The sequence below is a fragment of the Anabrus simplex genome, chromosome 7 (assembly GCF_040414725.1).
Source record: "Anabrus simplex isolate iqAnaSimp1 chromosome 7, ASM4041472v1, whole genome shotgun sequence".
NCBI lineage: Eukaryota > Metazoa > Arthropoda > Insecta > Orthoptera > Tettigoniidae > Anabrus > Anabrus simplex.
Window position 1 is genome coordinate 114,070,737 of NC_090271.1, and position 13,084 is coordinate 114,083,820.

At 38.8% G+C, this 13,084-nt stretch overlaps 1 protein-coding gene across 1 annotated transcript in view; it reads left to right on the plus strand.

Annotated features, from left to right (window-relative positions):
* Window positions 1–13,084, plus strand: part of Oseg5 (intraflagellar transport protein Oseg5) — a 192,033-nt gene that overhangs the window by 22,884 nt on the left and 156,065 nt on the right. Inside the window, exon 3 of the mRNA XM_067151262.2 lies at window positions 5,895–6,005. Within this exon, the coding sequence (XP_067007363.2) occupies window positions 5,895–6,005 (111 nt within the window). The remainder of the gene's footprint in view (window positions 1–5,894; window positions 6,006–13,084) is intronic.

The window sequence follows — 13,084 nt, forward strand, 5'->3', positions numbered from 1 at the left end:
GGAAATCCACCCACTAGTTTCCGAGATATTAAGGCGTAAAAGAAACGCATTTTTTTCGCTTGAAGCAGAGAGCCAGCCAGCTTTCAGTATATAAAAGCATCGCCTCGCCGAGTACAGGCAGTTGCAATGCACAACTCGACCGTGTGAGATGGTGCTATCATCGTGTCGCGTTATGCGAAGTGATCCGTCGGAGTTATGAAACGTCTGCCGTACGGAAAGACTTAGAAAAATTTGGCGTATAATAAGACAAGACTTATAAATTTTCTGCCGTGTTGTGGACTTGTAAAATTTTCAGTGTGCATTAAGTTGAACTCTGTCATTCTCAGATACAGTGTTACAGACTTGAAAAAAGGCTGCGTGTGATGATTTGAACTTTATTATTGACTGTGCATCTCCGAACTTAATAACATTTCTGCATGTGTTTAACATTGAACTGTGACTTCGCATAACTTAGAGTATTTTAATAATCAGAAACTCAGTAATTATTATGGCTGAATGTGAACTATTTTCACAGATATAACTAGTGTTTAACAGTGATATCAGACAATAGAGTAAACCTTAAGGACATTTTATGTCATTTATAGGAAATACTGACTTAAGTGCAGCTAATTAACGTTGAAAACTTACTTAAGACTTGTGTTGGTGATAGCTAGAGACAGTGAAACGCATCGTGTGTGGACTGGACTTACACTCGCTATTTCCATAAACTCTGAACTTCAAGTTTCACTTCGAACTTAATACAACAAGTTCTGAATGTCAGGAACATTGTGTTCAGTGCATATATCTCACATTATATGAGTCTTTAAAAGCTCAGGTTATTTAAGAAGTGTGAATATTTTAAAACTATGAATACTTCGAACTGTGACATGTGTTTCAAACGCTTCAGACTGTGCTTTAAACCATTTTGAAAGCCATAACTATTTTTCGGCATTTCTTTGAAGTTAGACAATGGACTGTGTTTCAAAGTGCTCAATATAAACTGTGAGTTAAAATTCACGTGATTCTAAGTGCAATGCTATTTATTCTTGACTTGCAGATATTCAATTAACAGACAGTGCTACATTTTCACACTCATGACTCAGTGTCAATTGAACTTTCTCGTGTGTCAACAACATTCTACGACACCAGAAATCTTGACCGAGTGTTAAACCTCATATTAACTCAACACGTGACTCGACGTGGGACATAGTACAACGTTGGAGGTGGTACGTGGTTCGATGAGGGATGTAATTCGTGGTACATCGAGGGATATGGAACATGGTACGACATTGGTAGTACTTGGTTCGACATCATGCTCAAAACATCGTTGGAGTTCCTGTTGCTGCTCGTGGAGCCGCATTCACCAGTTCCAGCCTACACAACTCTCAGGTGATATGAGTGCATTTAGCATTTTAATCTGGTAAAAGCAAGTGAATACTTTAAAAACTATTGCACTAGACAATCATTGACTTATTGAAGAGGCACATTTACAATTTTTTTTTTGAAGTGCTATGTTAACCACCAATTACAGGTGCCAATTGATGAAAGTTCACTTTCGTGTGATTATTAATTTAAGAATTTAATCAGACTTTAGGCATCAATTTAACCCTCCAAGTGGCAAGCGCCTGATATCAGGCGTTTTATGCGTTTGCCCAGTGGCAACGCCTGATATCAGGCGTTTTGACATGCTCTTTATTTTATTTCGATAACCTTATTATTATTCATCGAAATGTGCTAATTACGAATCAATTGAAGGAGAAATGTTCGGCCATAATCATGAAATAGTTTGTATAATAACATCTTACACTAATCTAGTGTAAATCGTTGCCAAAGTAGCGTCATAATTCCGCTGTCTTTTGCTAGCTGCTACATACTCGGCGGCCGGCCACACAAATGTCTCAGCTGAGCCAGCTATATTTAGTCGCCAGTTTTCCTTCTGATATCAATCTGAAGTGTTGATATGCACTCATCTCAGCAATACTGAATCATTTTCTCACAGGAACAGTGAATAAATCTTCAAAGGGACTGTCTCAGATTGTTTTAGGTACAAAACTTTAACTTAGGCAAATCGTTTACTTTAGGCAAGGTGACGTTCTACTGGTTGCTTATAAAGAGACGAAAACAAGGAAACCAGTCTATTGTCTCACAACGGGATGTTACACTGAGGGAAATGAGGGGTTGAAAACACTACTGATTCATAAGTACAATAACTTCATGGGAGGTGTAGATAATAAAGGTAAGTGCATTTTCCATGCCACTTGTTCCAGACCCACTAGAAGGTACTGGAAGCAGTTTTTTTCACATCTTCTAGATATAACATTATTTGACACATACGTCCTGTACATAAAGAACACTGATAAGCCTTTAGCAAGATGAGACTTCATGATCACTATAGTTAGGAGATTGCTAAATGAACAGTTCCCAATTCCAGTTGTGAGGCCAACAGGTCATGCAGGAGGCCCCTCTCATGCTCTCAAAATATTGCCACAGAATAACAATCGCCTATGTGTTGTGTGCTTGAAAGTAAAGAAGAAGAAGTCTACATTCTGGTGTCGAGGATGTAATGGTGGTATTCACCAGGGGTGTTGTAAACTAGTGCACTTCTGGAGGCCTCACAATCATGGAGTAAAAAGAAAGACCCACCCAAGTGACTGTGAGTGAAATGTACAAGTGGTAGCATACAATCGTTGTATACATTGTTGTATAATTTTTCCAGCTAAGAACAGTATTATAAACTATATACTGGTACGCACCTATTTACTAAGAATTGTTGCTTCTTTTGTATCTGTCATTTTTTAAATTTACCTAAATATAAACATTTTATATATAGCAAAACTTTTGCAAAAATAAATAATATAAACAAATTCAACATATTTTTGGTCTTACACTTTGTGGGTGATAAATAACAGCTTTAGTATCATCATCATATTATTCCTTGTACTTTTGAGGATAAAAGGGTGTGCTGTTTATGTATGTATAACAAGTCAACGATTTTTAACACAATTTATACTAAGAGTCTGCAACACTGGTAAAATATTGCTGCCATTACAGGATAAATGACCGCCATTTCGAGGGTTAAAAAGACTGTAGGGTTTCATATGAGTGATTTATGAAAACAAATGTTTATTTTTGAACATCCAAAGACTTGTGAAACCACATTCAACTTATGAATTTCAATTTAATAATTTAAACAGACTGTAGGCATGAATTTAAAAAAGACTGTAGGTTTCATATGAGTGTGATTGATGAAAATAAGTGTTTATTTTTGAACTTCTAAAGACTTATGAAACTGCATGAAGGGATAAGTTTATGTTCAACTTTATCTATATCAGAGAGTCCGGCTCCATGGCTAAATGGTTAGCGTGCTGGCCTTTGGTCACAGGGGTCCCGGGTTCGATCCTCGGCAGGGTCGGGAATTTTAGCCATCATTGGTTAATTTCGCTGGCACGGGGGCTGGGTGTATGTGTTGTCTTCATCATCATTTAATCCTCATCACGATGCGCAGCTCGCCTACGGGAGTCAAATTGAAATACCTGCCCCTGGCGAGCCGAACATGTCCTCAAACACTCCCGGCACTAAAAGCCATAGGCCCTACGCTGTTTCATTTTTTTTAATATCAGAGAGTTTCAGAATTTCAATTTTGAGTTGACCAAACCTATGAGGAAAGATATTTTCAAGTCATATTCTCAATCTTAAATGTGAGATAAGAAGAGGGTTATTTTTGCATCTAGACTTTGAATAAATTTTATTAGCAAAATAACATCTATTATTTCACCCTGCGAACTCCCTTCTCTGTACCGGCTCCTAAGGATCGTACACCACCTGAGACCTTTCCCATGCTCAATAGCCCAACAACTTTTCCTGGTACAATATCTATTAGATTACTTAATTGTGTTCCTTTTATTTACAATACTGTTACAGTTTAACACTAACAGTTTTATGTCATTCTTACTTGAGTTCCTGTTTCTTACTCTGTCATCACCACTCCTTAGTCCACCCCATTTTGCTACCATGTTGCATCCTAGTTGTAAAACCATGAACTCAGTGTAGATGAATTGGAATACTAAAAGAATTTTGCTAAATGTACCTGTAGTGTGTTCACTAGGTTCATTTAAATGCTTACATTGATGACGTGTAGTGCTACATTTTTGTGTTTCGAATGTCCACCAACCTCTGCCAGCATCAAGCCTATAATCTTAAACAGGCAATGCTATCACACAAGCTATTCACCCACCAGCCCAACATTATTATAATAAACGGGTAGTTCATTGATAAGAATGGTTCTTTTTATTTCACATGTAAGTTGATAAGACATTATGTTAAGCTGTAGGATTTTAAGAATAATATTACTACATGCAATGGCCTCGTACATCCGCCATGTCAGCTTTTCAGCGTGGGCGAGGCTAGTGCAGGACGTCACCATCTGGCCCGTCCAACCCTTCAAGCTACACCATTCATATTCAGGCTTAGGTGCTAGGCCGGCACCTTCTCTCTTCCACCCGTGTAGTATGGCGCAAGGACTATAGAAACTATGAGTCCGACGCATCGAGAGCCTTCCATATCTGGAGATTTCTACGGGGTTCCAGTGACCGACGTATCTTGAACGTTGGCTCCGTCTATATAAGGCAAGAGCATCTGCAGAGGAGCATGTGAGGTAGCAAGGAGCTCAGTTGGAGCACAGCCAAGAGTTGGGTAAGAGTTTCAGTTGGACCAGTTCAGTGAGTGAGTGGACTAAGTTAGTTCGAGTGGAGTTGCTAGCGAGAGACAGCCGGAGTTGAGAGGGGCAGTCTGTGGAGCATTCGTCTTTCGAACTGAGGATCGTCCTGTTTGCCTGTGCGGTCTTGTGTGTGCCTCTTGAGGCTGGCTGCTGTAAAAGGACGTTGGGTGTTCTGGGGCAGCGCATAGGGGACACTGGGTGCTGACATGTGTAGGCTGCGAACGGAGTTCCATCGGAGTGTGGACAGCGAACATCATCCTGTGTGGCGAGACTGTCATACGCAGGCTGCGAATTGTGGACTGCGGCAGCACCAACAAGTGTGAGTGTAGTGTAAGTTATCGAAGACTCTGTGTGTGTCAGTGTAAATAAACATTGAGAAACTAGAGAGAAAGCACTAACTGTACATGTGTGCCCTGTGTACTTGTGCAAGTAGTGAGCTCGGTTATCCTGTGTGTGTAATGTGTAGCTTTAGTAACTAGCTAATACATATTAGAAGTAAAATGCTACCAGGTTCTGTCTTTATTTATTTACCCCATGAACACATTAAAATATCTAGGGTAGGAGAGAAGTGGGTAAACAATTCCTAATTAGTAAATTACATGCTGAAAGCCTGGGTTCAATTCCAAAACTCTCTGCAGCACTCATACGGAGTGAGGGCGTATGATGCGGGTGATGGTGATTCATCCATCATTTGAGGATGTTTGAGCAGACACCTTGGTGTTATTCAAAAGCAGTAGGTTGTGGCGCTGGCACCAGGCTTCATCCTCTCCTTACCTCATCATCATCGTCATCATCATCACAGTATGTAGTTATCACTGTAGACACAGTGACTCATACACTTATATAATAATCTTGACCTTTGAGGCTACTCCTTGACCAAACATGGTGCATATAAATAAATAAAGATCACACATTGCCCATTATCATGGCTAACGGATGGTATCCACTGCCTGGGCATTAGAAAATCAAAACCACTCACACAAAGAGCACACAAAGAAAACACAGAAAACTGGTGTGAAAGTCATTGCACTATCCATTTCACGTACTTTGTGATATTTTTTTCCTTGCTCACTTTGCAGGATTGCCTCCACCATGTCTCAATTTATAAGACTGTAAATTTGACATGGAAAAAGTAAATAAATAATTTTATCCCTGATGGTTAATATATAATATTTTAAAACTGATTGTTTTTCTCTAGGTAAATTTCACTTCATCAATAAACATGGAAGGATTGAGAAGAGTGTTGAAGCTCATAAGGGAGCTGTCTTATGTGGCTGTTGGAGCTATGATGGAATGCACTTTCTAACAGGTAGCTGTATAGTTGAATAGTTCTGTAATGCGATGTATAATTAGGTTATCCCATCAGTTTTATTATACTGTATTTGCTTATTTCAGTTACTTTTGAAGTTAGACTCATGACCCTTTTCTAACATTTTGCAATGGTACAGTACCCTATGTGAAAAATAACTGTAAGAACAATGGTCACTTTAAAACTAATGCACCATTTTTGTATTTTACAAAGTCAATTCTTTATTGGTATATTGCTGCATCCTTTAGGCCTCAGTCACAGTGCAAGCGCCGAGCGGAGCGTTGCGTTGTGTGGCGGCATAGATGAAACTCAAACCTGCGTTAGCAAATGCAGGTGGCCATAGTGCCAGCGGCACATCATTTTGGAGGGGAAGTTGGTTCAAGGACAGCGCTACCCTTCGCTGGCCGCTCACTCCTGTTTGAGATTTCAGCTGCGCCGCTCGCAATGATTGTTAGTGAATTAACAATAGAAGAGAGAAAGTGGTAATTTCTGAAGTTCAGACCTGAACTTTCCTATGGAACGACAGAGAGAAAATTTCGAAAACCTAATTGTGACAAGGGAAGCCTGGAAAGAGATTGGAACGATTTTAAATATACCAGATTAATTCAGTTTAAAATCAAATGCGGTTATGGACTTAAACAATATTGTATTTAATGCATTAATATTATTATCCTTTGTAATATATTGCCGAGATGAAAACGTGTGTTCGGCATTACATCTGACTTTTCTGGGCGTCTGGAAGTTGGTGACTTGCTTCTGTAGTCGCGCCTTAAGTTTTAGTAAGAAGTCAAAAGTTTGAATGGACATTCAAGTATATTTGAAAAATCTTATCAGGAAATCAATTCAGTTCTCCATATAAATGATTAAATTCCCCATGCATTTCACGTTATTTATTTAGTGGATGATCACGAAATTCTCTCCTAGTCCTACGTCAAATTCTTCAGTTCAGATAAAAAAAATTCTAAAAGCAGAGACAAACGAAAAAACTTTGAAACTGCCATTATCTAATCATCACGTGCAGGGGAGACGCTGTGCCACTTAATGACTCTCGCTAGATGTCCACATAGATGCTCTGTCCTCCCCACTCTTCAACTTTTCAATAGCGGCAATGCTCTGCTCGCTGCCTGCACAGTGGCCGAAGCCTTAGGCTCACAGTGTCACTTCTCTACATAATTTCCGTCCCTTTCAGCTGCCTTATGGCACTTTGAAATGAGCGTTTGCATGCATGCATGGTAGAAGTCTAGTCCGGCATGTCTAAACCACTGTGTAGCAGCTGTCGCAAGCGAGTTGTTATCTTCAAACTTCTTTCTGTGAAGCCAGTTCTTCATTTTATCAGTCGGAGAGTACCAAATCAGGACTGTACGGCAGCTGTGGCAATGTTGTCCATCCCAATTTTAGGATAGTGTCCTTGGTGCTTTGTAATGCAGCAACAAATCATCCTACCAAAATATTCTACTATACTCATTTGACTTGCTCGTATAGATGCCTGATAGCTAGTAACATTGCACAATAAGTGCAAAGGGGCACAGGATGCAGACTGTGTGATTTCGCATAGTCAAAAGATAACACGGCAGTGGACTGTTTGCCTGACAACCAGTATGATGTGGCCTATTAACTTATGCCCATCAGAGATGCTGTTAACAGTTGTGCAAAGAACACAAGGATTAGACAGCAGAACAGCAAGATAAAGTTCTCTTTACTGATCAGAGCAGATTTAACCTCAGCAGTGAGGTTGGAACAAGGTACCACCCCAGGGGAGGTATGTTGGGTGAATGTACAGAATTGCAGATATTGGAACGGGATACCATGACGTGATACCATATAAGAACAAGTGTGAGGACTCCTTGAGTTCAAACACGCCCTGCCAGGCAGCACCAGCTTGGGCAAGCTCCACAGTACCAATCAGCTGGTCTTAGGAATGATGCCAGAGGAAACGTATTACTCCGTAACTGATAAGTAAAAAAAAAAAAAAAAAAAGAAAAAAGATATTACAATTAAAATACCACGGCAGTGTACAATGGAAAAAATCATACATGGAAGTAAGAACTACGGCCTTTATTACATGTTGCAGAAAGCACGGGTTGCTGGGTTGTACACACACAGACAAATAGCACATAATTCCCAGCATGTTAAAACAAACACCCATAAACTATTTAAAGGTAATAACCAACTCAATTTGTCAGTTACTGGACTTTTGAAAGCTTACGTGAAGTTTTGGCGGTGATTTTATTCTCAACAATAAACTCTAAAATGAATTCATTGCTGAACCTCATTCCATTAAGACTTATTTCACTTGGCATCTCTTAAGCATGTAGCCAATTATTATATTTCTCCTTCTTGCTAAGTATTTATTATATCTACAATTAAATGCCTGTGTATTTCTAACCTGTTTCTCCAGGAAATTAATTCTCGATTTTGCTGAGTTGATATTTTTGATAATGAGACAAAGTCTCTCATAGTGCATTGGCACTGCCTGTGGCTACAATTAGCCTATGCAGTGGCCTCCATGGTATGCACTATCCAGCGTCTTGGTAGGTGTGCTAGGTACCAACTGATGAGCCCAGCCTAGCACACAGGGCGAAACGCTGGCAACCAGGAATGAGTTAGCTGGAAAATTTATAATGTCCAATAACGGACCATTTATATTGGTATTTGCTGAGTTGAGCGAATTAAATTTCGATAGCCTTTTAGGCGCCTTTTGAGCGATAATATTGTCTTTTCGGCATCAGAATGTTCACTAGAATCACCCAAATTTTTATCTACATTAGATTGACCTTTTAATTCCCCATTCGCTGCTGCACTCCCGCCTTCAATCTTCTTTTCCTGATGGTCTCTAGATTCTTTTTCCTGTTGCGAGTTTCATGGGACTTAGTCTCACTTGAAAGGTATTTCGGCAAATTAGGGAAAATATGAGGCACTGCTCCTGGACGTAATTTCCATCTCACACGAGAGATATCCACTTTTTCACCATTCACTATCAAATTATCTGATTTTTCTATAAAATCATCACAGAAATGAACACGACAAATTCTGCTACTACGCGTTAACTCAGTATCCTTCCGTAGAATAGCTCTGGCCCGTTTTTCAAATTGATTTCTATCCTTTGGTGGTGAAAACAATCACATATCATCAATAACTCTACCGCAGCCTGACTTACAGCCAGGCACAAAACAGTACAGCATGCTGAACTATTAATTTAATCAAGCCACATAAGATACATGCTTGAAGTACACAACACACAATGAACTGAGTTTAGGAACTGAAAGCAAAGAAAATTAAACTTATTCACTGAAATATCTTGCACAGTAATGTCTCCCGCACTTTTCTATACCCGGATTGTCAAAACTACTGCTTGCAGTGGTGGGACCACAAACTACCATGCTATAATGGCCTAGGTCCTCACACTTGGTCTTATATTCGTCATGGTGATACTGTAACTGGTGAATGTTACTGCAGTGAAGTCAGCTTCCTCATGTTCTTATTTAAATCCCGTAGAATACGTGCGGGATGTGGAAAGGCATGTGAACACCCAATGTAAAATTTACAGTGGCAGCTGAAGATGGCAATGAAAGATGAATGGACTACATTAGACAAGAATTCCTGAACAGGCTTCTCCAAAGTATAGAGGGACAATGCAATGCATGCACAGCCAACAGAGGGCCCTACTGTTGACCACTGCTTCCCTTCTTTATATTTCTGCCGTAGATGCACCTGTATGTGTCACTCAGTGCTATGTAACCATTTCTGAATAGAATATGATTATCAGTTTGTCTACTTATATATTTTTCTATTCATTACCATATTGTTTATCACTTCTGCAACTTATGAAGTACATCTAGTATCTGTGATTCTCTCAAAGATACACACTTCCTGTAAGGTACCATTGGAGAAAAGCTGTATCGTCCTTAAGTTTTGTACTCCAATGTAGATATGTAATACACCTTGTGCATTATTTCTTTTCTTTCTTTTGTAGTAGATTCTCTTGTATTGGATTTTTATTGTTTCCTTTTCTTTCACTCTCTCATATTGTCATTATTAGGGCTAGGATTTTCATGATGGAGCATATATTGCATTGTAAGACTTACGTGTTTCTTAAATATATACTAGCAGTTTCCCGCTGGCTCCGCCCGCAATGTACAAAGTATGGTGTTGTTCGTTACCATCCTCACAGATGTATTTGCAAAGTTTCGAGTTAATGAAATAAAGCACATGATCTGCTCTGGTAATAGAAAGTAATATTATGTCAACAAAACTCTTGAAAATACATCACACAAAGAAATTGAATTAAACGTTCCTTGGAACAACACTACATGCCGAACTGTAAAAAGTCCTTCAAAGATATTCGTCATGGAGACAAATGTACTCTTAACTTTTCTCAGAATCCACCAATTTAAGTAGTTATTACCTCAAAACAAAGCACTTGATCCACTGAGTGTTTTTAGACTAAAATGAACTGCGTACCTCCATTAGAACAAAAGATATGATTGCTTCAATGAGACAAAATTTTGAAGAAATGAGACGTCAAATTGAATGTACACTCATAACTTACCTCAGAATCAACCAATTTGAATAGTTAAGAGCTGAAATGAAATAGCTCGATCCTATGAGTGTTCTTAGGCTGAAACGAACTCCGTACCTCAATTAGAACCAAAGATATGATTCTTCAGAGACAAAAAATCGAAAAAGTCAAATAATTTGAGGAAGGTGGAAGTTAAGTGATTTATAGTACCTGATGACAAATCTGTGCATGAATACCTTTCAGTTAAAAAAAGAATGAAGGAAATCGACCGGATAGAATGGCGGACTGACTGGCTTCAGTTTTCATTTAAAAATTTAATATATAGATAAATGCTTGTTATGGAAAAAGTAATCAAATTATAGTACTTTGTTAGGTCATATCTATGCATAAATGGCCTATTGTTTATTTACCTAGTTTTTTCTTAAATATTGTCAAAAAGTTGGAAATGTATTAGAATCTCCATTGGTAAATTATTCCAATCCCTAATTCCTCTTCCTGAAAACAAGTATTTTCCCCAATTTGTCCTCTTAAATTCCAACTTTATCTTCATATTGAGATCTTTCCTACTTTTAAAAACTCCACTCAAGCTTATTTGTCTACTAATGTCATTCCACTCCATCCGGATCCATGGCTAAATGGTTAGCGTCATTGTCTTTGGTCACAGGGGTCCTGGATTCAATTCCTGGCGGGGCCGGGAATTTTAACCATAATTGGTTAATTCTGCTGGCACGGGGGCTGGGTGTACGTGTTGTCTTCATCATCATTTCATCCTCATCGTGCCCCGCAGGTCGCCTACGGCCGTCAGATCAAAAGACCTGCATGTGGTGAGCCGAACTTGTCCTCGGACACTCGCGGCACTAAAAGCCATATGCCATTTCATTTCTCCACTGACAACTCAGAACATTTTACTTAGTCAAACTCCCCAACTTGCCAGGTCTGATCCTGGCTCAGTCCGGTGGTATTTGAAGGTGCACAAATATGTCAGCCTTGTGTCGGTAGATTTACTGGCAAATAAAAGAACTCCTGCAAGACTAAAGTCTGGCACCTCGGCATCTCCAAAAACTGTAAAAGTAGTTAATGGGACATAAAACTATTATTATTATCATCATCATCATCATCATCATTATTATTATTATTATTTATGCAAACTGTTCATCTCTTTACTCTCAGGTTTTCCCAGCCCAAAGTTTGCAACATTCCTGCAACACTACTCGTTTGTTGGAAATCACCTACAAGAAATCGTGCTGCTTTTCTTTGGATCTCTTACAGTTCTTGGTGAGGGTCCCATACACTAGAACCATACTTTAATTGGTGTCCTACCAGTGACTTATATACCCTCTCCTTAACATTCTAAATACAACCCTTGAACACCCTCATAACCACATGAAGAGATATGTAACTTTTATTTACAATTCCATTTATGTAATTACCCCAGTGGACATCTTAATGCCCAAGTACTTACAGTGATCCCCATGAGAACATTTTCCTTGGGGTGAAACACAGGCAGATCAGTTCCTGATTTATTCCGCACTAAGAAAGGACTACATCAGACAAAGTTACAAAAAAACTGCAAGAAATCAGACAACGGGTCGCAAATAAAAAAGATAGGGTATCATTTGATGAAACCACACACTTTGTGGGAAGATATATGCGAATGCCATTGTGGAAACTTCAGAAAATGATCCTGGTGAGAAGTTTCTAATAAAAAGTGAACATATAGAAAAAAAATCCCACCGTTGGTAAACTGTTCGACAGATCTATGGGTTACAAGTAACAATTCTCATTCTTGTTCTGTATTGAAAAAGATGTTATGTATAAATATCTCCAGGATAATTTAATGTATTGAACAGGTGGTTTCATTAAATTATCCTGGAGATATTTATGCATAAGATCTATGGGTACCATATGGCCCAAAGGTGTTCATCATAGCAGTGTGCTGCTCTTTGTATGGTGAATGCTGCTAATTTGCTAAAAGCATTATACAGTAAAATTGTGCATGTGACTTGTTTAGCTCATGTCCTACACAGAGGCGTTACAGAAGAGATTTGTAGTTCAAGTTGATAAATTAATTGGGTGTGTCAAAATGGTCTTCTTGAAAGCACCTTCACGTGTTGAATCATTTCAGTTAGTAGCTCCAGACATTCCGTTGCTGCCTCCTCTCATTTTAACAAGATGGGGGATGGATTGATGCCTGCAACTATTAATGCCAGAACTTCAATATTGTGAAAAGCATCATTAATTAATTTATTATTAGTTAAGCCACTTCAGTTGGACTAGCCTAGGAATTAATGTCTAATTCTGGCATTTCGTGTCAATTTCCATACCTAAATCATATCAAATTGTGGGTTCCTTCCTGGTACTGTAACTACTTTGGAGCAATCAGAAGTGTTACTAGTGAAGCCGACAGAACTAGTGAAAATAACTGAATAAATTTAATGTTTTTTGTGGTCAAATGGGGCAAGAAGTGCCAAATGTACTGGAAAAGGTGTTAGAAAGAAAAGGAGTGCATCATACATTGTGTACTATTTCAGTTATTTTGTTTAGTGAAATGTTTTCTTTT